Source organism: Furipterus horrens, unplaced genomic scaffold (assembly GCF_987537825.1).
Source record: "Furipterus horrens unplaced genomic scaffold, mFurHor1.1.pri manual_scaffold_3, whole genome shotgun sequence".
Lineage (NCBI taxonomy): Eukaryota > Metazoa > Chordata > Mammalia > Chiroptera > Furipteridae > Furipterus > Furipterus horrens.
Window position 1 is genome coordinate 173,983,812 of NW_028327173.1, and position 24,604 is coordinate 174,008,415.

General features: G+C 40.2%; 1 protein-coding gene and 1 non-coding gene across 5 annotated transcripts in view; both read right to left on the reverse strand.

Moving 5' to 3' along the window:
• The window catches only part of DDHD1 (DDHD domain containing 1), an 80,983-nt gene extending 58,574 nt beyond the window's left edge, over positions 1–22,409 (reverse strand). For all 4 annotated transcript variants that reach the window (XM_090270897.1, XM_090270895.1, XM_090270896.1 and 1 more), the window contains exon 1: positions 21,403–22,409. In XM_090270897.1, the coding sequence (XP_090127023.1) occupies positions 21,403–22,234 (832 nt within the window). In that variant the 5' untranslated portion in view covers positions 22,235–22,409. The remainder of the gene's footprint in view (positions 1–21,402) is intronic.
• Positions 22,410–23,783: 1,374 nt separating this feature from the next.
• Positions 23,784–23,890, reverse strand: LOC150016776 (U6 spliceosomal RNA). The gene has a single exon (XR_016510155.1). It is a non-coding gene; the product is annotated as a U6 spliceosomal RNA (small nuclear RNA).
• Positions 23,891–24,604: the final 714 nt, after the last annotated feature.

The following is a 24,604-nucleotide window of genomic DNA, read 5'->3' on the forward strand; positions in this document are numbered from 1 at the left end:
CACTGTCTCTTAATTAAGCCTTTCTTTGCCTCACTTGCCAGACTCAGAGGTTTGTAGCAGCACCAGGAGCTGCTGTAGTTTGGTGTTTCTTTACATACAGGTAACTTAAAATTCCTGGTATTGTCAGTCCTGTAGAAATGCTAAAAGTGTGAGTTAAGCGTGGTTTGTGTGAGTATGCACCTGTGTGGTTCTTTTAGGTCTTCTGGCTTTTGGGGAAAGTGAATGGAGAGATTTAGATAGCTGTCTTTATCTTCCAGACTAAAAAGCTCATCTCATTTAATCTTGACAGTAATCTTAAAAGACAGCTTTCATTATCCTAGTTTTACAAATGAGTAAACTCACTCATCTTAGTGAAACTAAGTAACTTGCCCAAAAGGCACACTAAAGTAATATGAGAACCAAGATTCCAACTAAAGTATGACTCCAAAGTTCATTCAAACTTTTCCAACTACACAATGCAACCTATATTCTCAAACAGGGAAAGTCCCCTTATCCTCTCCCCAAGAAAAACAGGCTATTTTGATGTGCTGGTAATTATAAAATAAATAGTTTGGGAACTTTTATATTGTCAGTCTAATATGAAACTTACAAACCAGAGCCAACCATCTCTCCCCATAAAAATTATGGAAGTTTTTAAGAACAGTAAAACAAGTTTATAGCTCATATCAGCACTTCCAACTCCTTTCTTTGTCTGAGCTTAATCTAAACATGTATTCTTTTGATAGAAGGTCAGGTCTCTATCTTGACTTGAACTCCAGACCCAAATATTCAACTGCCAATTAAATATCTCCTAGTAGATAATCAAGTTACCAGAATGGCAAAAAGTTATGGAAGACACTAAGTTCTGGTAGAAAACAAAACAGAAGAAAACAACACAACACAAACTTGCTACTCCACCTGTATTCCCTCTCATAGGGAATGGTGTGTTGACAGCATTCAGCCAGTCACTCAAGAAAGAAATCTGGGTGTCATCCAAGATGCCACCTCCTCAAATGCTTCTTAGAATAAATAACAGGACATTAAGTACATAGTGTTTATTGTATCTTCTAAATCACCCTAATTCCTTATGCATCAGTTCTACAGGCAGTGACTGAGTACATATTCTTATCATTTCTACCTGTTTTATTTCAGAAACTTCCTCCCTAGCTTCAACTGTACGATTCTCACCACCCCTACCAAATGCCTACTCACAAGCATGTGTATGTGTAAGGACATGCACATACATACACATACAGATACCCCTATCTTACTCTCTCTTCTTTAGACATTCAATCCATCTTTTGCAGAGTTGTCAGAGAACCTTTCTAAAATACCTCAAGTTATTCTAATATTTAAATTCTTTTACAGCTTCTCACTGCTCTACAGATAAACTCTGAGCTTCCCAGGACGGTTTATAAACTCTTTATGATGTTTCCTTGGAATACCTCTTCACATACCAATGCTACTTTAGGCATTTTTTCATCTAATATTTGAATGTCTACCATGAACCAGACACTAGAGCAGGCTCTGGAGACACATAAGATAATGCTGATGGCCCCTGTGCTTTCCATGTTGACAAGGACAGGTCCCTGAACGTGTTATGCTTAATTACACTTCTGTACCCTGCATATACTATTCCTTCCATTTGGGATGCTCTTCCCCATTTTCTTCATTTAGTAACTTCTGTACTTATCTCCTTCAGGAAGCTTTTCAACACTGCATTCTAATTGTTCATAGTCTTCTTCACTTCTATGGGATCCTTGGATGTGGGTGCAATGTTTCCAAAAGATGAGTACCTACCATAAAGTTTGACTTCAATAAAAGGCTGTTGAAAATTGCTGCACAGGATATAGCTCATTCTGCATTATCCCACCGGCTGGTAGGTTTGGAAGACTCAGCACTTTCATTAGCAATCCAAATGGGGCCTGCCTTGGTCGGAGTGGTGCTTGCATATCTGTTTAAGCTGGTTTATGCTGCAGAGTGTGTCAACCATTAACATTCTATTTTAAGATAATTATCTGATTCAGAGGAAATAGTCTGATTATTTTCCAAGAATAACAAAGTAGGATAGTGAGAGGTGAACGTTTTGTTAAAGGAGGACACATACAGAAGAGTACAAATCATAAGCATTCAGCTCAATGGCTTTTTATAAATTAACTACACCCCGATCAAGAAAGAGAACATTATCAACACTTCAGAAGCCCCTTTCTCTCATCTCCCCGGTGCTAAGCCCTCAACCCTCACAAAGATAAACATAATCGTAACGTTTGGCATCACAGATCAGTTTTACTTTTTAAAATTTATATAGTGGAATAATATATTATTTACTTTTTTATTTGGTGTCTTTGGATTAGTATTATGTTTGATAAGAGTCAGATACAAAGATGGGATTTTTTAAAGTAACTTTATTAATTATGTTGTTACAGTGGTCCCAATATTTTTTCCCTTCGCTCCCCTCCACCCAGTACCCCCCTTCCCTCCAGCAATCCCACCCTCCTTAGTTCATGGTCCATGGGTCATGTATATAAGTTCTTTGGCTTCGCCCTTTCCTATATTATTCTTAACTCCCTCTGTCTATTTTGTACCAACCAATTATGCTTCCTAATCCCTGTACCATTTCCCCATTTCTTCCCCTTCCTCATCCCAGCTAATAACCCTTCAGATGATCCTCATACCTATGATTCTGTTCCTGTTCTGGTTTGCTTGGTTGGATTTTGTTTTTATTTTTTAGATTCAGTTGTTGATAGTTGTGAGTTTGTTGTCATTTTAATGTTCATAGTTTTGCTCTTCTTTTTCTTAAATAAGTCCCTTTAACATTTCATATAATGGCTTGGCTTTAGCTTTACCTTGTCTGGGAAGCACTTTATCTGCCCTTTCATTCTAAAGGATAGCTTTGCTGGATAGAGTAGTCTTGGTTGTAGGTTCTTGCTTTTCATTACTTTGAATACTTCCTGCCAGTCCCTTTTTGCCTGCAGAGTTTCTTTTGAGAAATCAGCTGACAGTCTTATAGGCACCCCTTTGCAGGTAACTCTCTGCTTTTCAGATTCTCTCGTTACCTTTAACCTTTGGCATTTTAATTATGATATGTCCTGGTGTGGTCCTCGTTGGGTCTAGCTTGTTTCGAACTGTGCTTCCAGGACTTGTATGTCTATCTCCTTCACAAAATTTGGGAAGTTTTCCTTCATTATTTTTTCACATAAGCTTTCAATTTCTTGCTCCTCCTCTTCTCCTTCTGGCACCCCTATGATTTGGATATTGGCACATTTAAAGTTGTCCCTGAGGTTCCAAAGCCTCTCCTCAATTTTTTCAATTCTCGTTTCCTCATTCTGTACTGGTTGACTGTTTTTTTCTTCCTTAAGTTCCAAATCATTATTTGAACCCTGGTTTCCCTCCCTTCACAATTGGTTTTGTGTGCATTTTCCTTCGTTTCATTTAGCATAATTTTAGCTTCTTCCCTTATACATTTGCCATTCTTAAGCATTTACGTCAAGCCTGTGAGCATCTTTATCACCGGTGTTTCGAACTTTGTGTCTGTTAGGTTGGCTATCTCCTCGTCACTTAGTTCTCTCACTGGAACTTTGATCCATTTCCTTTTTTGGGCCATACTTCTCTGTCTCCTCATCTTGACAGGCTCCTGTGTTTGTTTGCCTCTGTGTCTTAGGTAGAGCTGTTGATCCTATTACATTGTAAGGGGCAGAGCCTTAGGTATTCGTCAGTACTGGTGACCCGTTTCACCACATTGTGGTGCTGTATGTGGGGGAGGGGTCTGAGACAGAACAATGTCGCCTGGTCAGCACTCACCACTTTTCCAGGCACTTCTCCCACTTCTGCATGGGGCCAGCGCCCCTCTAGCTGTTGCCCTGGCTGTCGTTCCCATAGTGAGTGGGTCTGCAGATGTTCTAGGACCATGGGGGGCCCTTCAAACAAGCGGATTCTACTTAGAGACCAGCAGTTTCTTCCTCTGTCCCAACGCCCACTTGTTTGCACAGTCAGAAGCAATGAGGCTTTACTGTCCCCGGTGCTGGAACCATGGGCTGTGCAGTCTGGTCTGGTGCTGGGAACACTCCCCAGGTGTCCCTTCCTACTTTTTAAAATGTGTGACTGCATTTTCCACCGGCCTGCTGCTGCTGCCACCACACTGCGTCCTTTTTGCCCCGGCTCCGTCCCTCCTACCTGTCTGGATGAGTATTTCTTCTTTATGTCTTAGTTTGTTTTACTTCCATGCAGCTCGATTATCTGGAACTTCTGGTTATCTCTAGTTTTGAGGTAGTTGTGTTCCTTCTTAGTTGCTGAGGGAGATGCAGAGTGTCTGTCTATGCCTCCAGCTTGGCCAGAAGTTGATGGGATTATTTTCATGGTTAAAGTACTTGCCAGATGTTAGCAGGTGAGTATCAAGAGAGTTGTGAACTATGTTCTTGGTCTAGCTACTTCTACCATTAAAACAATTGTGAATAATAGACACATCAGTCAACAGATCCCTAATCATATGCTGTAACAGATATTAAATCATCAAGTATAATGGATCTCTATAGGGGCCAAGCTCTAATGCTGGGAAACCACCCTAAATGGGCCTTATAAATGAAGCACTCTGTTTTGGACTAGAGAAGATTGCCCCTGCCTCATCAATACAGACATCCTTTTTACCCTCACTCAGGCTCAGAATACCCTCACACCCATATGCACTCTTAAACCCACCTGAGCTCTGACATTCCACAATAGGCCATCATCCCTTGTGGTTGCCCTCACCCCATTTGGCCTCCCATGTCCCATGCCAGGCTGCTTCTCATGACTACACCTCTTCACTCAACCCCATGCCAGACTGTCCCTATTGCATAGGAGGAGGAAAAGAGAGAAGGGCTAGATAGTGTTTCTCAACCCCGGACAATTTGGTCTTCTAGGGGACATTTGGGCAATGTTCAAGGACATTTTTGATTATCACAACTTGGGGGGAGGTGTTGGTAGTGGTACTGGCATCTAGGCCAGGGATATTGCTGAACACCCTACAATGCACAGAACAACTTTCCCCACTCTATCACACCCTGCCTAGCAACAATAAATTATCTGACCCAAAACATCAACAGTGCTGAGATTGCTTGGCATATAGGTGTTAAAAATATTCACTGAATAAATAAAAATATGAATAAGTGGATAATACACCTACAGTTCAGAAGAGAGAGGTTTCCGTATCTACTGACATGGAATGATGCCAATAATAAAAATATTTTTAAATAAATAAATCATGGCACTACTTGTTTTGCTTTCCTTGGTTTCAGTTAGTTATCCATGGTAAATCATGATTTGAAAATATTAAATTGAAAATTCAAAAAATAAACAATTCATAAGTTTTAAATTGTATACTATTTTGAGTAGTGTGATAAAATCTGTGTGTATCCATGCTATACACACTACTTGCCCATTAAGTCACTTGGTAGCCATCTCGGTTAACAGATTGACTGTCGTGGTATCCAGTGCTTGTGTTCAAGTAACTCTTACTTTACTTAATAATGGCCCGAAAGCTCAGAAGAAGTGATGTTGGCAATTCAGATATGCCGAAGAGAAGACGTAAAGTGCTTCCTAAGTGAAAAAGTAAAAGTTCTTGACTTAATAAAGAAAACCATTTGTATGCTTAGGTTGCTAACATCTTCAGTAAGAATGAATCTTCCACCTGTGAAATTTTAAAGAAGGAAAAAAAAATTCACACCTCAAACTGCAGAAGTTACAGCCATAGTGTGTGGTAAGATGGAAAAGGCATTAAATTTGTAGGTGGGAGACATGAACAGAAAACCTGTTCTGACTAATGGCAATATAATGCCAGAAAGCACTGAGCCTATAGAAGGACTTCAGCAAGAGTCCCCTGAAATGAGTGACCATATTCACGTAACTTTTATTACAGTATATTGCTATAATTGTTCTATTTTATCATTAGTTATTGTTGTTCATGTCTTAGTGTGCCCATTTTATAAATTAAACTTTATCATATGTATGTAAGTACAGGAAAAAACTAGAATATATAGGGTTTGGTACTATCTGTGTTTCAGGCATCCATTGGGAATCTTGGAGCTTATTCCCCTCTCCTGAGGGCCTTTGAACAGCGTCACTGACTCTACCTGGTTCTAACAGCAGCCCATTGACTTTCGGACTCAAACTAGGCTACCGCCTCTACAGATTTTGTATTTGCCAGCCTCCATAACTGAGCAAATTTCTTATATCTATTTTATTCTCTGGAGGACTCAATACATTCAGGAAAAATAAAGATCACATATTTTGGGAGAAACTATTAGATGCCTATCTTATATCTATTCTCTCCCTATTCCTTGTAACAGTAATAATTTATTCAGGACAGCAATATGCTCAGTTAAAAGACTTTCTAGTCTCCTTGTGCAACTAGGTTTGGTTATATGATTGAATGTGGGTAAAGGATGCAGCAGAAATTACTGGTGGTACATATCTTCGACCTTCCCCTCTATTTTCTGCCACCTATGTCTTGAGCTCCTGAAGCTCTCTTAGAGCAAGTCACTTACAGAGAATGGAGAGCTGAATAGGAGAAGGTGCCTGTTATTTTGTCTTTTTAAGGGAAATATAAACTTGCATATATACATTTAAAATGCCACCACATGACACACAACAGACTATATAGACAGGGATCAGAGGAAAACTTTTCGCTGAGTAATGGATGAAACAAATAAGCTGAAACAAAGTAGTTTTCATTTATAACACACTCGTTGAAAAGTCAATTTAAACTTGTAAAAACACTAGTACTTATCATCACTACCTGCCTATCAGAAAATAACTAAGTCATTATCCTAATTATAACTTAGACAAATCACGATAAAAGAAAGGCCTTTATTAGAATCAAAAGAAATACGTGGGTTCTTCTTGACTAGAAAATACAGTGAGGTCCATTTTCCCCACTATGACCACTTCCTTTATTTAAGCAAAAGCCTGAGTGGATTTCTTATATGTGGATAGGGGAAATTTGGCAATCAAGATTTTTTTGTATAAAAAGCTACTCACACCAGGAAGCAGAAGGAATAACTATAAGCTTTTTAAATGACTGTTTTCAAGAACTATTTCAACCCACATTATACTATGCATATATGTATACAGAGGAAATCTTGGCCCTTTTCCTCCAGCTTGGCTATACCCACAGCTTTACCCACTTAGGGTCCAAGGTGTGCCTATAATTCGCTGCTGCTTTAGAAATTTACAGAGCATATCTGACTACATAGGACTTAAAGAGGAAGGAAACACACAGTAAAGGAAAACGGGGTGAAATACTGGTATTCAGGAGAAAAGGAAATCAGTAAAGATTAGGTATAAGAAAAGTAGAAGACAAGAACAAGCGAAGGGCATAATGAGAGACAAGAAGGATGGAAAAGAAAGAGGTAGAAACATTCTTAAGGTTTGTTATGAACTTAATGCCTGGAAACTCTGACTACATTACTTGTACAATTAATGCTATAAATGGTGGCTAAGGTTCCAGATCAACCCCACAGAGGCCTACTTAAACCAATATGTGCCTAAAGTATTGATGAACTATTTCTATCAAACAATCCTTTATAGCAAAAGAGGAAAGGGTTTCCCTTCCTGGTTCCAGTGTGGTCACATTACTGGGTTCTTGCAAGATGTGAATTTCACTTTTCAGCAGTGACCAGGTGCTAATAGCAAGGGCAGCTTCCCCAGCACAGTTAGACCCTAGGCAGTTTCAGTGGACTATAACCTACTGGGCACCTCTCCTTGGTCTCCTCCTGCAACCCCTCAGGTGGCCTGTGAGGAGGTCTGCCACACTGCCACACACTGCGACCAGTGAGAGCCACACTCTCAAAGGAAGTCAGAATTTCAGCCCTGAGAGGAATTGGTCTCTTCCTTGGGTGCTCATCTGAGTCTTACTGGGGGAGGCTGGGACCTGCATCAGTTATTTTTGTATTCTTCAGAGTTTTCTTTGCTTTGTTACTTCATTCCTTCTTGTTACACTCTCTCTGTTGAAATTATTGTGTAGTTACTGTCTCCTGATTGGACTCTACCTGATACAGCAAGATTTTCATGACAGGAAACTCAAATAGTCAATAAACCTGTAACATGAAATATACTCAGATTGACAGGTAATCATCAGAGGTGGAATTTGAAACAGTTCTTTTCCTAGGTATGTACTCTAGAGAAATTCTGGCACATTTGGACACGAAGACATATATAAAAACTTTTATTACAGAAATGTTTATAATAGCAAAAAACTGCAAACAACCTAAGTGTCCAAAGAGGAAAACAAATGGTGATATATTCATGAAATGGGATACTATTATATACAGTAAAAATAAATAGCTGGAGTTATATGTATCAGCGTGAATAAATCTCAAAAACCTAACCTGAACCAGAAGGCAAACTGCAGAAGGATACAAACAGAATGGCACTATTTATATAAAGTCAAAACAAGCAAAAAAAGCAAACATGCACAATAACCTAATAACCTAAAAAATGCATGGGACTAAACAGCAAATTTAGGAGGGCGGTTACTTTTGGATTTAATAAAGAGGAATGGAAGGGGTCACCAGAAATTTTGATTACATCTGTCACGTTTAATCCTTAAACTAAGTGAGGGGAAGTACTACTGATTGTTGGTTATATTATCTAGACTTTGCCATACTTGAGATATTTCATAATAAAATCAATAATTAAAAATAATGAATTGACAGTTCCAAAAGGTGAGTGATAAAACATTATGTACAAAATAATAATGTTTAATTGGTAAATGAAATGAAAGGTAGTAAATTAGAAACTAGATATCAAAATGTTATCTTCTATTTGAATACTTGAATACTTACTTGCTTATTCACTAGATAGGAACTATAATCTGGAGGAATAATGTAAAACAAAAGTAAATATTTACCATAATCATCATTTAACCTGTCTATAATGTTATAATTGCAAAATTGGGTTAGTAGTTAGCAATTATTCAAAATTCTATCTTATGAAAGAAATATATACACCTCATTTGATCACACTGACAAGTAACAATTACACTTATATTTAGGCAATAATATCTACCACTCACCAAGTTTAATCCAATTTCACAGACGTTAGAAACTCTGGACAATGTAATTATACTCTAAATACTGTTTGCTTCCTCTGTTTCAAAAGCCAAGGCCACAGAGTTTTAAAACCTGCATCTATTTCTTAGTTCTTCATTAGTGTAACTATAAAGTTGCATAAGTGGCTTACAGTCCTTGTATTAGTTTGCTAGGGCTGTCATAACAAAATACCACATTCTGAGCGGTTTAAACAAGGGAAACTTATATTCTCCTAGTTCTTGAGGCTAGAAGTCCAAGAACATGGTGTTGGCAAGTTTCGTTTCTTGTGAGGCCTCTCTCCTTGGCGTGCTGATGACCACCTTCTTACTGTGGCCTCACAGGGTCTTTTCTCTGTGCATGGGCATCCTTGGTATCTCTTTGCATGTCCAAATTTCCTCTTTTTGTAAGGACAACAGTCAGATTGAATTAGGGTCCACTCAAATGGCCTCATTTACATTTAATGATCTCTTTAAAGATCCTATCTCCAAACACAGTAACAGTCTAAGTTAGTGGCAATAAGGCCTTTAAAAGATAAGTTTGCTGAAGGGGCATAATTGAGTCCCTAACAATCCCCAAAAGTTTTTATTACATAATCCTTCCAGGCATTCATATTACATTTTCATCCTTTTTTCAAATTTTAATTCACAGAAGGCAGATTTTAGATGTTGGTAGCAATCTCTATGTTTTAAAATAAAAAAATGCTTTAAATCATAGGCTCTTTTGTCCTTACCCTTGAGAGTTTAATATTTTGGTGGTTTTAGGAAATGAAGAATTTTACATGCTTGGGGAAAAAGTTCTCTCTAGGTACATGGCTACTCAAAAATTTTGCATATTATCTACATAGATATGGCAGAGAAACCTGTGACTTTTGAATTTTTAAAAAGATTTTATTTATTTTTAGAGAGGGGAAGGGAGGGAGAAAAAGAGGAAGAGAAACATCAATGTGTGATTGCCTCTTGCATGCCCCCAACTGGGGACCCCACCCAAAGCCCAGGCATGTGCTCTGACTGGGAATCGAACTGACAACCTTTGGTTCACAGGCCAGCACTCGGTCCACTGAGCCACACCAGCCAGCACAGACTTTTGAATTTTTAATGTTAATTTTAGCTTAGTGGAGATAATCAATGCAATATTGACTAGGGCCCTTCTATCAGGTTAAAATTTAAAAAAAAATTAACACAGTTGGAACTTTTAGAATCAGCAGAGTGTCATTCAAACCTATCTTATCTTATCTGATCTCCTCATTCTAGAATCAGCAGAGTGTCATTCAAACTGATCTACCTTATCTTCTCCTCAATTTTCATTCTATTCTCTAATGTTTTCCATGGTTTTAACCCGTGGTTCTCAAATTTGGCTGATTGTCAGAATCATTCGAGTTAAATAAAAGATAGATTTTTTTTTGAATTCCTTGCTCTACACTTAATAAAATAGTCCCTGGAGACAGGATTCAGAAATGTGTACTTTAAAAAAGTTTACCAGGTTGCTATTGTAAAGCAAATGCCCAGAAGTAACTACACAGTTTAAGTTTATAATCTCCAAAAATATTTTGAGTACATTCTCATTATAATTATAAATCATGCATATATTACTGTTCTAAAATGTTTTATGCATTTTAAAACATACAGAAATAAAATCTTTGAAAGAACAGAAAGTAAAAATAAATTCAAACATTTTCATTGTAACAACTTCAATACAGCATTTGCACACCCATTTTAATGACCACTGACTTAAATTATGAGGACTTTTGCATTTTAATTTCAGTGCTGTTTTCTTCTGAGCTCCAGACCCATATACACAAATATCCACTAAATGCTTCTATAGCTGGATATGCAATTGGCACTTTAAATGCAGTACGTCAAAATAAACTTATTTAGCATCCCTCAGCTACCCTAAGGGTAAACCTGGGTGGGAAATCTCCACAATCCACCTAAGCTAAAAACATTATAGAGGCAACCTGGACTTCCCTTCCACTTACTCATACAGCGCTGATGGTGTACATATTCTACTTGCTTGACATCTACTTCCACCCCTAAAATAACCACTCAAAAAGTATAGCTCTAGACCCTCACTGTTTCTCACTTGCAATAATGCAAGTCTCCCTGGTTATGATATCACTTTCCAGCTCTCCATTTATGTTCCACACTCATAGGATAAAATTGAAATTTTCACTATGAAAGGCCTGTCCTGATCTAGACTCTACCTATCCAGTTCCTTCTTCTACCCTTTTCTATCATATTCCCAATGTTCCTGCCAAACAGAATTTCTGGAGTCCTCTGAATGCATGAATCCTCCTTTGTGACTCCAAGTTTTTAGACATGCCATCCTCTCTGCCAATAACACCCTTCCTTAATACTCAAATCAAGCATAAATTTCTCTGGAAAGCTTTTTGTAAACTCAAGGTAGTTCACTCCCTTCCTTTACCTAGGAGACACTAGATAAATATTTCTGGAATAAGAGTAATAAGCAAACAAAATTTTTTTTGTAAAAGAGGAACAGGGGAGAAATAGGAGAAAAAATATTTGTGTAATTCAAGATCAGAATGCCAGCAAGCATAAAGAAAAAACCTGAACACATGCAAAAAGAACCCGAGGAAAAATTTATTCCTAAGACTAAAGTCACAAAAAACTAATTTGAGGAATATATTTAGAAAATTACTGACTAGAAAAAATAAGTAGCAGTAAAGTAGGCAATTCTTACACAGGTTATAAAATAATCCAGGGTATTAGGTACTATTGGCATAAAATCTTCATATCTGCTCAGGTGGCATAAGCTATGAGTTCCTACATGGTACATAGGAGAAAGGAAACTGGTTAAGGACTCAAAAGGCATAGGCTCTAATTTCACTTCCATCCCTTAACCTCTGAGCCTCAGTTTGCCATCTGTAACATCTATCTCACTGCAGGGCTATAACAGAAATTAATAAAATAATGTATGTGAAAGCACTCTGTAAACTATAAAATCCTATTCCAAATTATGGCATTATTCTAATTCATATAGTATCTTTTAAAGTTTCTAAAACCACATGCAGGGGTTAAATCTGGCTATATCAAAACTAGCCTTCTAGAATCCTCATCCATTTAGCTTAGCTAAATTCCCTTTTCCCCTAACATCTCTTCCAAAATGAAAATCTCACATTTTGACAATAGGAGAAGCAGGCTCAGAAAATAAACCAAATAAGCTAAGACCTGCAGATGAGCTCACTATAGACACACTATGACTAGTAGATTAATCCTGACTTACTTCCTGGTGGTATCAGTAAAAGGTGGGTCCTTTGATGTGAAAACAGGGATCCTTAAGAGTCTGTTACAAAGAGTTGTAGGAAATAAGAGAAAAAAAAGATGGAGATTACGAAGCATTAGAAATTAAATGCAGCAATTGGTTTGGTAGGCCACAGGTATTATGCCAGCAAAAAGAGGCAGCAGCTAAGAGTTCTGAGGTACGAGTCTAAAAAAGCTTCTATCCTACAGTCCATTAAAGCAGCTGCAGAAGACATCCCAGTTCTACTGTGTGGCAAGACAGCCATTTGATCCACATTAGCTCTCTAAACGTATCACTGCTGTCCATTTCAACATTCCTAGGCAGGAAGGCTGTAGGAAATGAGTACTGGGTTGTGCCTAACAAAGAGAGAAACAGAGACAAGACCTCCAAGAATGGAGATGTTGGGGACCCCTGACCTGCAGAGATCCCCTGGTGTCGTGGATGAAATGAAGATTTCCCAGGCAGTTTGTGCTAGGGCAGAGAAGGCCGGCAAATGTCTGAGAAACAAATGCCTCGATTGCCTTCCTCCAAGGACTTTTATTGAGTGCAGTAAGCTTAAGGGCATGTAGCACACATGTAAAGTCCATTAATTAATATTAACAGTGCTGATTACAGAAAACAGATATTATTCAGGGATAACAGCTGAAGGAACTTTGAGATCTCCCTCAGGTCAGTGTGTGCTGGACACAAAGACTTCAGATGGCCATAAAATAGGGAGGGTAAATTCATTTTGAGTTAAAGTTAAAACCTCTGCTGCTGGTATGATCAAGTGATCAAGCCAGGTAAAAGAACAGGGCAAGCTTCAAAGGACATAAAGCATTTTCTCATGGCCTGATTCCCACCAGGGCCCACTGGCTATAGCATCGAGGCATGTATGCATCCAGCTTTCCCAGTTTTCTGGTCAGGTCTTACAGGCTTCATTTCCTTTGCCTGGCCTGCGTGGGGGCTCTAAGTCTCGATACTTTCCCAGGAGGACCTTGACATGGAGACAGTAAATTAGTTTGCTATATGGGATGGACAGGCTTCTATTTCTAGCCATGATAGACTAAAACATACTGGATTTAATGTGCCCCTTAAACAACTAGAAAAATCACATAAAACATATAGGCAGAAGAGGACAGTGATTGCTGAATGGCTACAACTGACCAAGCTTAGTGCCTAGAGCTTCTAGGCTGCAATGCAGGAACAGGTTTTGCTCAGATGTGAACCAGCTCATTGTTCAGAGAGGCCAAGGTAGTTAGAACCTGTGAAGCAAAATACTGCAAAACAGAAGGCCCTACAGAAACAGTGCTGGAGATCACTGGAGGATTACCGTTGAGTCTTCGGTTGAATACTTACCTATTACACACACTGGAGAAAACTACGTGAGGCCAGGGAAAATGACCACTAGAAAGGAGTAGGTGAAACAATATCCAGAGCGCATATAAGGCTGGGAATAGTTCAAGTTACAATGAGTCAGAGTAAAAAAGACCTAATCCATGGAGCATTGAGTAATGTCCTCAGAAAGGTATTGTCCCAGTTGTAGGGATAAATTATCCCAAAACTAAAGACCACTCTCATAAAGCTCAAAGAAAGCCCCGATAGGATTAAACTAATGTGAAGTAACTTAATTGTGTACTAGAACAAAGCCCCCCAAAATATTTTTAAAATGCTACAAAATCTAGCACAGAACAGAAAATGTAAAATGGCATCCAAAAAATTAACAAAGTATTCAAAGCTAATAATAATAATAGATAAAAGAAAATCATAACATATAATCTAAAAGAAGGCAGGAAAAAAGGGAAAAAGGCACACAGAATTGGATAAATAGAAAACAACAAGCAAGATGGTCAATTTAAACTCAAACAGCATTAATCACATTAAATATAAATGGCCTAAAAGACCAAATAAAAGGCAGAGATTGTCAAAATGGATTTAAAAAAGCAACAAGTAATAGATAGGTAAAGACATATACAGGTTTAAAAGTAAAAAGGCAGGAAAAGATACATCATAAAATACTAATCAAAAGAAAGTTGGGAGTGGCTAAATTAGTATCAAAGTAGACTTCAATACAAGAAATAAATCATAGATAAAAGGAGTCATTTCAAATTGATAAAGGCATTGTTTCATCAAAAGGATGTAACAATCCTAAGTGTGTATGCACATAATAACAGCTTCAAAATACATAAAATAAAAGCCAACAGAAGTAAAAGAATAAATAATAAATTATAGTTGGGGGACTTTGTTCTTCTCAATAATTGCTAGACTGAGTTTACAGAAAATCAGTAAGGATATGAAAGTTTTAAATTGAAAGGACAGAGCTGAAATAGGTACGTAAAAGCAAAACAGAGATGAAATAAAGGTACCAATTTGTGGGTTGAAAGCCAACTCTAGAAATGCAACCATGGACTGGCTGAACTGGTAATTCTGTTTTTAATGTGAAGTCTATAAACTCCTGCAATCAGAATTACTTGGAATACCTAGTAAAGAGGAAGATTCTCAGGCTCCAGGATCAGGTCTCTTGAATGTAATATCCCAGGATGATCTGAGAATCTAATCTGTAACAATCTTGCACTTGACTGTTAGGCTAAACAAAATCTGCAAACTACTAGTCTAACATAGGATGTCATTCCATAGGCAAGGGAACCCCAGGAGAGACAATGCAGAGGCTGAAGAGTATTCCACTGTCCTCACTTCACCTGGAAAGGTCTTCATTTTGTTCAACCTCAGAATGGAACAAAATGTGATCCTTTGTGATTCCCAGAACTCTCAGGGGGTGAGATTAAGCAGGTTTAAGTACACACACACACACAAAGAAGAGAAAGAAAGAGGAAAGATGGGAGCGGGGGGATGTGTGTGTGTGTGTATGGTGTTACATGTACATATGGTGTTATGTGTATATATGTCATCAAATTTAGGCTGAAGTAATTTTGGTAGAGCCATAGATTCCTATTCCTCTTATTCGTATATAAAAGTCAACCACACACTTTAATTTCTAGAAGCTGGGCTTTTAGTTTAAGAACCAGTATACAAGCCCTGCTTAAACAGCTAATACTTATTGAACCAGGCACCATACTAAGTGCTCTACATATGCGTTCTTCAATGAAATAGTCAGTAACAACCCCATAAAGCTGGAATGATCCCCATTTACAAAGGAGAAACTGGGCCACAGAGAGATTATATCCGTACCCAAAGTCAAGGATTCAAAATAAGGGATTTGACAACAAAGATCTGTTCTCTCAGCCCACTTGGCTTTTATTGCCAATACTGGGTAAGAAATCACCTCTTCAAATTCCTGGACTAAACGAAGATTGATATTTGAAGCTCAATGTTGCACTGGGTGCCATAACCCAACTGTCATCCCCACTTCTGCTGGTTCAACTGCAGGTCAATTAAGAGAAATTCCTCCAAGTTTTCATGCCAAGGTCTCCACTGTAAGGGGAATCATGGACCGTTTCTGTCTTGCCAACATGGCAGAAAGCCAAGAACACGACTGGCTCTGCCTCCACTGAAAACTGACTAGTCTTTATAAAGCTGTAAATTTCTCTAATGTATCAGAAGTCCTGGTAGCTGGTTAGAGATCCTCTAAATGATTTTGGGATGAAAGTCAGTACCTCCCTACATCTGGTGACAGGATCTGCATACCAATAAAAGTAGATGTTCAAGAATTTAGAATGATTTTATGGGAAAAAAATTTTCTCCTTTCCCACAGGCAGCAGGTTTATAAGAGAATGACTGGTGCACCCCTCTGTGTCCAAACCAGGAAGAGTCAAGACAGCACAGCTCTTTCTGGGGCCTTAAAGACTAGCCAAAAATCAGTCAGTTTCTCACAAGAGTAGGCAACAGTTATAAACGTTCTAGGACTATGCCTAATTCAGCGTCAATTACCAAGAGTCAAGGCCAAAAAAAAAAGGCTAAGTCAGTAAAGAGACAACAAATCGAAATATAAGAACGTAAAGTGGGTTATGAATTTGAAAGGACAGAAGAAGCAGGCAAATGGAGAAATTACATAAAGCTGTTATATAGAGTTTTCTATTTATCATGGGATGTTTCAAGATCATGAAATATTTTAACTCATTTATTACAACAACCCTAAGAGATAGGTACTATTATCCATATTTTACAAAAGGAGAAACTGTGGCACAAAAAATTTAAGTTGAAGTTATGCAAATAATGGCAGGGCTGGAATTTGGGCCCAGGCAGTCTGCCTTCAGCAGTGACTTACATTCTTAAACATTACACAATGCTGCCTCTCTAGAACAAAGAGTAAAAATTGAAACGGAGGTGGCAGAGATGAAATTGATAAGCTGAGGTAGGGTAAGAGATGATTTGAAAACAAATGTAAACCAGGTCCACCTTTATGTGCTACCTACCACACACTTTGATGAGTTCTACATCTGTCCATGAAAGACAGAAGAATCCTGTAGGACAACCAGAATTCCAAACAATTCAATCCAGTAAAAGAGGAAAGAAAAGAGGGGCTGATAAATGGAGGAAAGAAAATCATACTAAATACTTTAAAAATTTATATGCAACACTTGCACGACATGCACTACTACATTTGAGCAATACACAAGGTGGATAAATAACTGATATTAGATGAGTTTTTAAGCTAATGAACACTGCAAAGAGAAAGTAAAGTCCTGAATGCTTTGGTCAGGTAGTGCCAAGTCCTCACACATGTCATTCACATCTTTGTGCTATTTCAGTAGGTCAATGAAAAATGCTGTCTAAAGCAGGCTTGGTTTAGAATGGGGTTCTCAGAAGACTATGCCAGGGTTCCACACATGAGCCACTAGGATTTTAGTGCCATCCAAAACTGCTTTCTAGTCCGGGCTAGTGGGAGATAATACAGTTAAAAAGAGTAAGAGATAAAAGTCTCTAACACTTTTTCAGTAAGCATGTCAATCTCTGGTTGCTATTCCCTATAGTTCCGCTTTATTGGAGGCAGAAACTGATCAAGAAAGCTTCTACCATCTTGGACTCCATTACTTTTCCATGATGTCCTGTGCCTCATAAAGGGTAATTAATCATTAAAGTTATTAACCTTTGAATGAAAAAGACGTAAGAGATGATAACAGTTATGTCAAACATCATATAATTTGGGTACTTACAGAAAAAAAATCCTAATTTTTCTACCTTATTTTATTGGGAGTATCATTTTCTCTTCAATATACAGAGTGGGGTAAAAGTAGGTTTAGAGTTGTTAGTGTGGAAAATAATACAATACAAGAATAAACTCACAACTGTAAACCTACTTGTGCCCTACCCTATATTATGAATACTAATTAATTTTTAAAGCGTCTGAAACTGCCCTGGCCAGTGTGGCTCAGTTGATTGGGCATCATTCCACAAACTGAAAGGTCGCAGGTTCAATTCAGGGCACATGCCTGGACTGTGGGCTGAGTCACCCGTAGGGGTGCGTGCAGGAGGCAACTGATTGATGTTTCTTTCTCACATTGATGATTCTCTCCCTCTCTTTCTCCCTCCATCCCCTTCTCTCTACACTCAATAAAAGAATGAATAAGTAAAATGTCTGAAACTTAAAATGGTTTAGAATCATAATAATGCACACAGACCTTATAAATACACCAGAAAAGGGAGGGGAAGAAAGCTTATAGTTAATGATTGCTTCTGGAAACTACACATTCATAAATTGGTCAACTGAATAACTTTATAAACTTAGTAAAAGAATGGATATTATATATTCCCTAGTGCACACTGCACATGACTATCAGAATTGCTATACACTATTCTAAATTCCTCAAATATCTCTATAACATCCCATACAGCTTCACATAGGTATTACTGAATACTTTGGCCACCTTCTTAATATTTTTTACATTGTTTTGCCTGTGATGAGGTACAGTTATGCACTGGTCAGCCTTATTAACTTATATGTGAGTTTCTACAAATAAGGTATAGTTTTCTGAGATCCACATTCTAAGCACATTATATATAATTCTCAAAACAAGCCTATGAGATAACTACAAGCAGATTAGGAAGAACACAGGGAGCAAGGGAGTTCACTGCATTACTCAGCAGTGATAAGTTTTTATCTAAAATGTCCACATGCAACTGGAAAAATATCTGAACAATGAAACAAACACAAATTTCCCATAATTAATGCTTTTTTCATATATAGAAGATGAATTCTGTATTCCTTCTGATTCATGGACCCCAAAATTGTTTCAAATATTATCTGCTAGTAAAAGTTCAAAAGGAAGAGTAAATATAAATTTAAATCAACACTGTTGTTTCAGACTAGACATAGACAATTTTTTGGCCCTGACACCCATATATAATAGGCTCAATTCAGTCACAAAAGTCTAAATGGCCACTGGAATGCTTCCACCATTCTCTGTAGGAACCTGTTGCCCCCCCCCCTTTTTTTTCAACTTTTCACTACCACTATTCAGAAACTTTCTAGAAGGTTAAAAAAAAAAAAAAAAAAAAAAGAGTAAAATGGGACAAAGGTGAAAAGCTGCCATGTATCTTAAAAGTCCTTCCATTTCAAGAAAGGCTGAAGAGACCATACTGGGAATGAACCTTCCTGAGAAGCTGTAAAAACAATACACAGAGACCCAAAGAACCAATTAGATCAAAGTTGTATGGGTTTTTGTGACAAGTGGGAAATTATGGATCAAAAGCACTATTATATTTCCACTGTGCTCATTATGAAGGCCTGGGACACCCACAGGATTGTATAATGCAGAAAACTATTTAGAAAATGCTAAAATGAATTTCAAATAGGTGTTGCTATTCAAGAAGACTAAGTTTCCTTTCAGGTTAACACTGTGTCTCACTTGATTTATGATATTAGCGTTCTTAGATATCCTTCAACTCTCCAAAGCAACCTTTGTGTTGTCACTAATCACCTATATAACAGAGAACCTTCAATTATTTGATTCCCCTTTACTCACAGGATCAAGTCCAAACTCCTAAGCACTGGGTCCACCCTTTTCTTTTTTTCTTGCTACTTTACCAAATGTGCCGTTCACATGCAGGTGCTCCTTTTATAAGCTCCTTCTGTTCCTGACCTAACACCTCTGTCTCTGTGGTGGTCAAATCCTAAATGTACGCTGTGCAGCCTTAATTTTCTCAAAATGCCATGCAGTTTTATGTTTCTGTGTCCTTGCATATGTTACCCCACATGGCTGGAATTACTTTCCCTCCATCTCCCCATTTCTTCTGCCTGATTAAATTAACCCTTTAGGACTTGGTCTCACATTATGCAGGCAGCTTTCCCTACAACCTCAGCTTTTGGTGGGTCAGTGCTCTTTGGACACTGACTGCACTTCACTATGAACGCTTTACCACTTTGTAACTGCATGACCTTGGGCAAGCTCATGAATTTCAATGAGCCTGCTTCTTTGTATATAGAATGTTAGCATTAACTTGATATTAATATTAAAAAATGAATGTAAAAAAATCACTTCGTAAATAGAAATAGCACTATGCAAGCATTAACAATTTTATCATAAGCCAAAAGAGCATATAGAATTCTAGGTGAATATAGTTCAGTTGACCTAAGGTTAAGATTCATTTCTTCATCTTGGAAAGAATGCCTGGAATTTTATCAACTTTCTGGCTCCCCTAAGTCCTTGTACTTCCATCTTCAAAGGAACAATATCTATAGTGAAGTCTAGGTCTTTGAAGAAAAGCCTAAGTGGCAAGCTCCTGAAGGGTAAGGTTTTTCCCACCTTTCCTAAAGTTTTGGGTTATGCACAAACACTCAGTAAAATGAAAGAGCTGAATGAATGAGTACAGCACACCCTGTCCTTAGTAAGCTTATAGTCAAAAGGAGTGAGTGATGTGACAGATCCCATTACGAATCTGGCCTTGTGAAAAGGGTAAATACCTTCAATATCATCTTCTAGTGTAGCAAGAAATTAAATTTCCTGCTATGCTTATTTTATTGGGGGATTTGATACATGTTTTAATTACTATTTTAGTGACTCATGCTTAACATATTAATTATTTAATATTATCTGAATCACTTTCTACTTATGGAATATTTACTGCACTAAGCCCTATAAGAGTACAACGATAACGTGATGGACTCTGCCCATAAAATGTTAAACATAAAGAAAGCTAAGTCATCAGTATGTATAATTAATACAAAGCAGAATGTTGTAATATGTAAGGAGAACCTAAGAGTAGTGACAATCACTGAAGACGTGAATTAGGGCTCTGGGCTCTAAAAATTAAAACTGCATATTACAAATTATTGGTGGCCAAGAGCTTTTTACTCTAGAATATCTAGTACATATTTTGCTACATGTGGTGGCAGAGTCGATAGCCTTCCTCCTTAATATAATTACATACCTAGTTGAGTTGTTGTCTAATGAATTAGGGGCCCAATGTTAACATACATCACACACACCTGCCAAGCTGTTTCAAGCTCTTTAAGTGTATTATCTCATTTAATCTCCACATAGATGAGGAAATCAGGGTACAGGCCTTGTAAGTTTTCAAAGTCAAGAGACCAAAATAAAAATGTGTAAACAAGGGCCTAAGAGGCAAAAAATGAGTATTCCTGAATGAGCGGGCACACTTGCCAGAACTGCCTCACGCAGTGCTTTACGCCTTTCCCGGACCGACGCACCCAGAGGGAACAACCTCTCTCTCTTCTCTTCTCCCGCCAGGGATTCATTTTCTTTCCCTTGTCCATAACTAAACTGTTGATTCTCGAGCAGCTCCTCTCCAACATTCCCACTCCAGAGAACAGGCTGCTATTTAAATCATAGGCAGTTCAGGGTAAATGAGACCGAATCAGATACCCGGTGCACAAAGCTCAGGTCGAATCACGAAATTAAACCTTTTGGGCAGGGCATCCGTTCCTGGATCGTCTCCCGGGGATGGCAGCAGCACCGGCTCCCCGAGGAGGCGCTGCCCGGGCAGTATCCTCTCCTCCTGACCCCAGGCAGCTGGGATTTTGCCATCTGCTCGTTTACCCTTCACCTGCCGGCGCCGCCTACAGAACCTCCTAATGCTCCGACTCAACACCAGGCCTCACGCGCCTCCTTTTCCGCGGAGATCAAGTCCCAAACCCGCCCGGATGCGTGTCGGCCCCTGGAGAGGCAGCCCGTCCCGCTCCCTCTCCCGGCCGGCTACTCACGGTTCCAGTACACCGGGTAGCATTCTCCTTGGGTCACATCCACCTCGTAGAGGCCGCCCCGCACACACACCCGCTCGATGTTCACCAGCTGCTCCATCTCGGGCTCGTGCCTCGCGGTGCGCGGGCAGAAGCCGCAGACGCGGTCCTCGTCGTCGTCCTCCCCGAAGCTGGAGGCCGGGCCTGCGGTGGAGGCCGGGCCACACACATGGGCACAGTCGGGGTCCTCGGCCTGGGGTTGGCCGCTCGTGGCCTTCAGCAGGGTCCGGAAGGCGAGCTCGATGCGGAGCGAGTCGTAGCCGATGAAGGGCTTCCAGGTCTTCTTGTCCTCCTTGTAGAACCAGCGCACCTCCTCCGGGCCCAGCTCCGTCACCACTTCGTAGCGGTGCCGGGCGGCTACGCCGCCCGACCGTGTGCGCTTCCTTTCCCCGGGACCCCCTCCCGCAGCCCCGCCGCCCCCCGAGTTCGACGGCACCAGCGGCGGCTGCAGGGACAAGGAGCTGCCGCCGCCGCTCTCGCCCTCGCTGTAGTAGCGCAGCGAGGAGCCGGATTCGGCCGAGCTGAAGTCATAGTTCTCGTCACTGAGGCAAGGGTCCAGCGCCAGGTGGTGGTTGGGATCCTCCGCGCCCGAAGCCAAGTGCAGCCCGGGTTCCCCGCGCAGCAGGGCCAGGGGCACCTCGCCGTCGCCCGGGTCCCCGCTGGGCAGGTGGTCGAAGCAGCAGACGCTACCGCGGAACGCCGCATCCGCCTCCGAACCCAGCTCCCAGGCGGCGCCGCCGCTGCCCCGGCCGTTATGCTCGAGGCTCCGCGGGGACCCGAGGCCCGGGTGATTCATGCTGTGGAGACGCTGCCGGCTGCCCTGCCCCGCGCCGAGCCGTGGTCCCCAGCGCTTCCGCCACGCATTCAACGCCGCCGTCCTCTCCACCCGGACTTCTTAATCTTTCAAATCCCTACCCGGGCTGCGGTGGGGGCGGCGGTGACTCCGCCCCCCACGAGGGCCGCCGCCGCCGCCACCGTGTTCCGCCATCCGCCCCATTGTCACGCAGCCTGACGTAGGCGGTGCTTGGATCCCCGCCCCGCCCCGCCCCGCCCACGCGTGCGCCGCCCGGAAGCCCGGATTCTGTCCACGCCTCGGGCGAATCGTACTCTCTGCTGGCGGCTGGTTGGGGTCAGCTCAGGGCACCTGACCACCCAGCTCAGAGCACGCGGCCGCTCTTCGGCTTTCTCGATTTGATTCCGATTCCTTTCTCAGCTTCCTGCAATGCTGCCTCGGCCCCGCCCTCCTGGGCGTCAGAGCCCAGATGTGGAGAGGCTTTACACCAGTCCTTGCAATCTGGTTCATCAGATTCAGGTTCAAATACAGTACGGATCGAGAGTGCCCTGGGTGTGGATTCTTCTGACCTTGGTTTTGTAACCTTAGACCCGCCTGCGGCCCCAGCTGGACTTTTTCAATCACTTGCTTCTGCCCCTTCCAGAACTGTTGGGGCCCACAGGAGGGCACTCCGCCCCAGGACTCATGCCTACCAATTCCTATGGTCAGCGTCACCACTCACACTAGAAACCCAAGTCTAAATTTCCCTTCATATGCCCCATCATATTATTGCTTATCTTTCGACACTTACTTCCTGTTTTTTCCACCTCGTTGTATAAGGCCCTTGATGGTGATAAAGTCTGTGTGTCAACCTCTCCCACACAATGGGTACACACTATTATAATGATGGCAAGTCCAGCCAGTTATGATACAAAGATTATTAGATTGAAAATCAGAGAACAACTAGGTTCTAGACTTACTTTTGCTAACTAGCCAGAGGCAAATTGCTTATCTCCTCTCTTTGGGTTCATCATCTGTAAAATAAAGTTGTTATTGGATTAAATAATCTTAAAGTCTCTTCTAGCAATGGAATTCTGTGACATTCAAGGTTTCTTCCTGTTCTTTACATATCTTTGATTCTGTAGGTCATTTTCTGGGTTCAGGCAGAATGCCGATGCTCCCCTGTGCAGTTCTTTTATGTTACAAAAAGTTTTATAACCCTATCCCCTTATGTTGAGAATCCAGAGAACATCTCCCACAAAAGTGTTCTCAATTCAAGATCAGACGATATTCACTGTTTTTCTCCCTCCCTTTGTGGTGGGGTCAGATTTGTAGGGCAGTTGTTATTGCTGGGACCTAACATGTCAGAGATTAAGTAGTTATTTAGAGCAGGACAGTCTCTTAAAGCTTGTACAGTATCTTTGTTTCTTTTACATTCACCTACTGCAGCTTTATTTTTTAAGTGATTTAATCTTTACTGTATTTTTTTCCATTACCACTTAGTACCCTATACTCCTGTCCTCCTAGCAATCACCACATTGTTGTCCATGTCCATGAGTCCTTTTTCCTTTTTAAAAATACGGAATGCTCTAGGAATTTGCATGTCACCCGTGCGTAGGGGCCATGCTAATCTTCTCTGTATCGTTCCAATTTTAGTATATGTGCTGCTGAATTGAGCACTGTACAGTGTCCTTGTATGAGTTTGAAGGAAAAAAAGACATTGCTTCCTGTGGGCAGATACAGAGCTGTGTTCATGGGCTGGATTTCTGCCCCAATTTGTGCCCATGACTGAATAATCTTATACAATGAACAACCTGGCCAACTGGACACTACAGCCCTGACTCAAAGCATCTGAGATGAGAGCCCTTGTTTCCATTTGTATTGCTTTTTTGGGTATTTGCTCATCATTTTCTTCAGTCTTTCTGTTGACAGTGTGCAGAATATGAAATTGGGTATGAGCTGTGATCTATTTACTATTGATGAAAGCATTCATTCTAGTGTTCTGTTGGTCACCAAATAAGTCAGGCATCTCTGCTAGTTTCTGATACGTAAGAGACTGGGAGAGACTCAGCTCCTTCTTTAAGGACATTAGAGCTTAGTGGGGGATACAGAAAAGTGAACTGAGACATTGAAGAACCTTATGAAGAGTACTATAAAGGGGATTTAAAATAAGGAACATCACAATATTTAAAATATCTTTGTCCCTTTAGGTTTTTTGATGAAACATAACCTACCTGTGTTGCTATCTGGTCAGATTACTTTAGCCAAATTTAACTATTAAGTATAGTACAATTCCCATTAATGAATATTATCCTCTAAAATAAAAAAGTTACTCCCTGCTCTGTGTTGAATGAAAGTTTCCATTGTTTATATGTGCTTTTTAGGCTATATTGA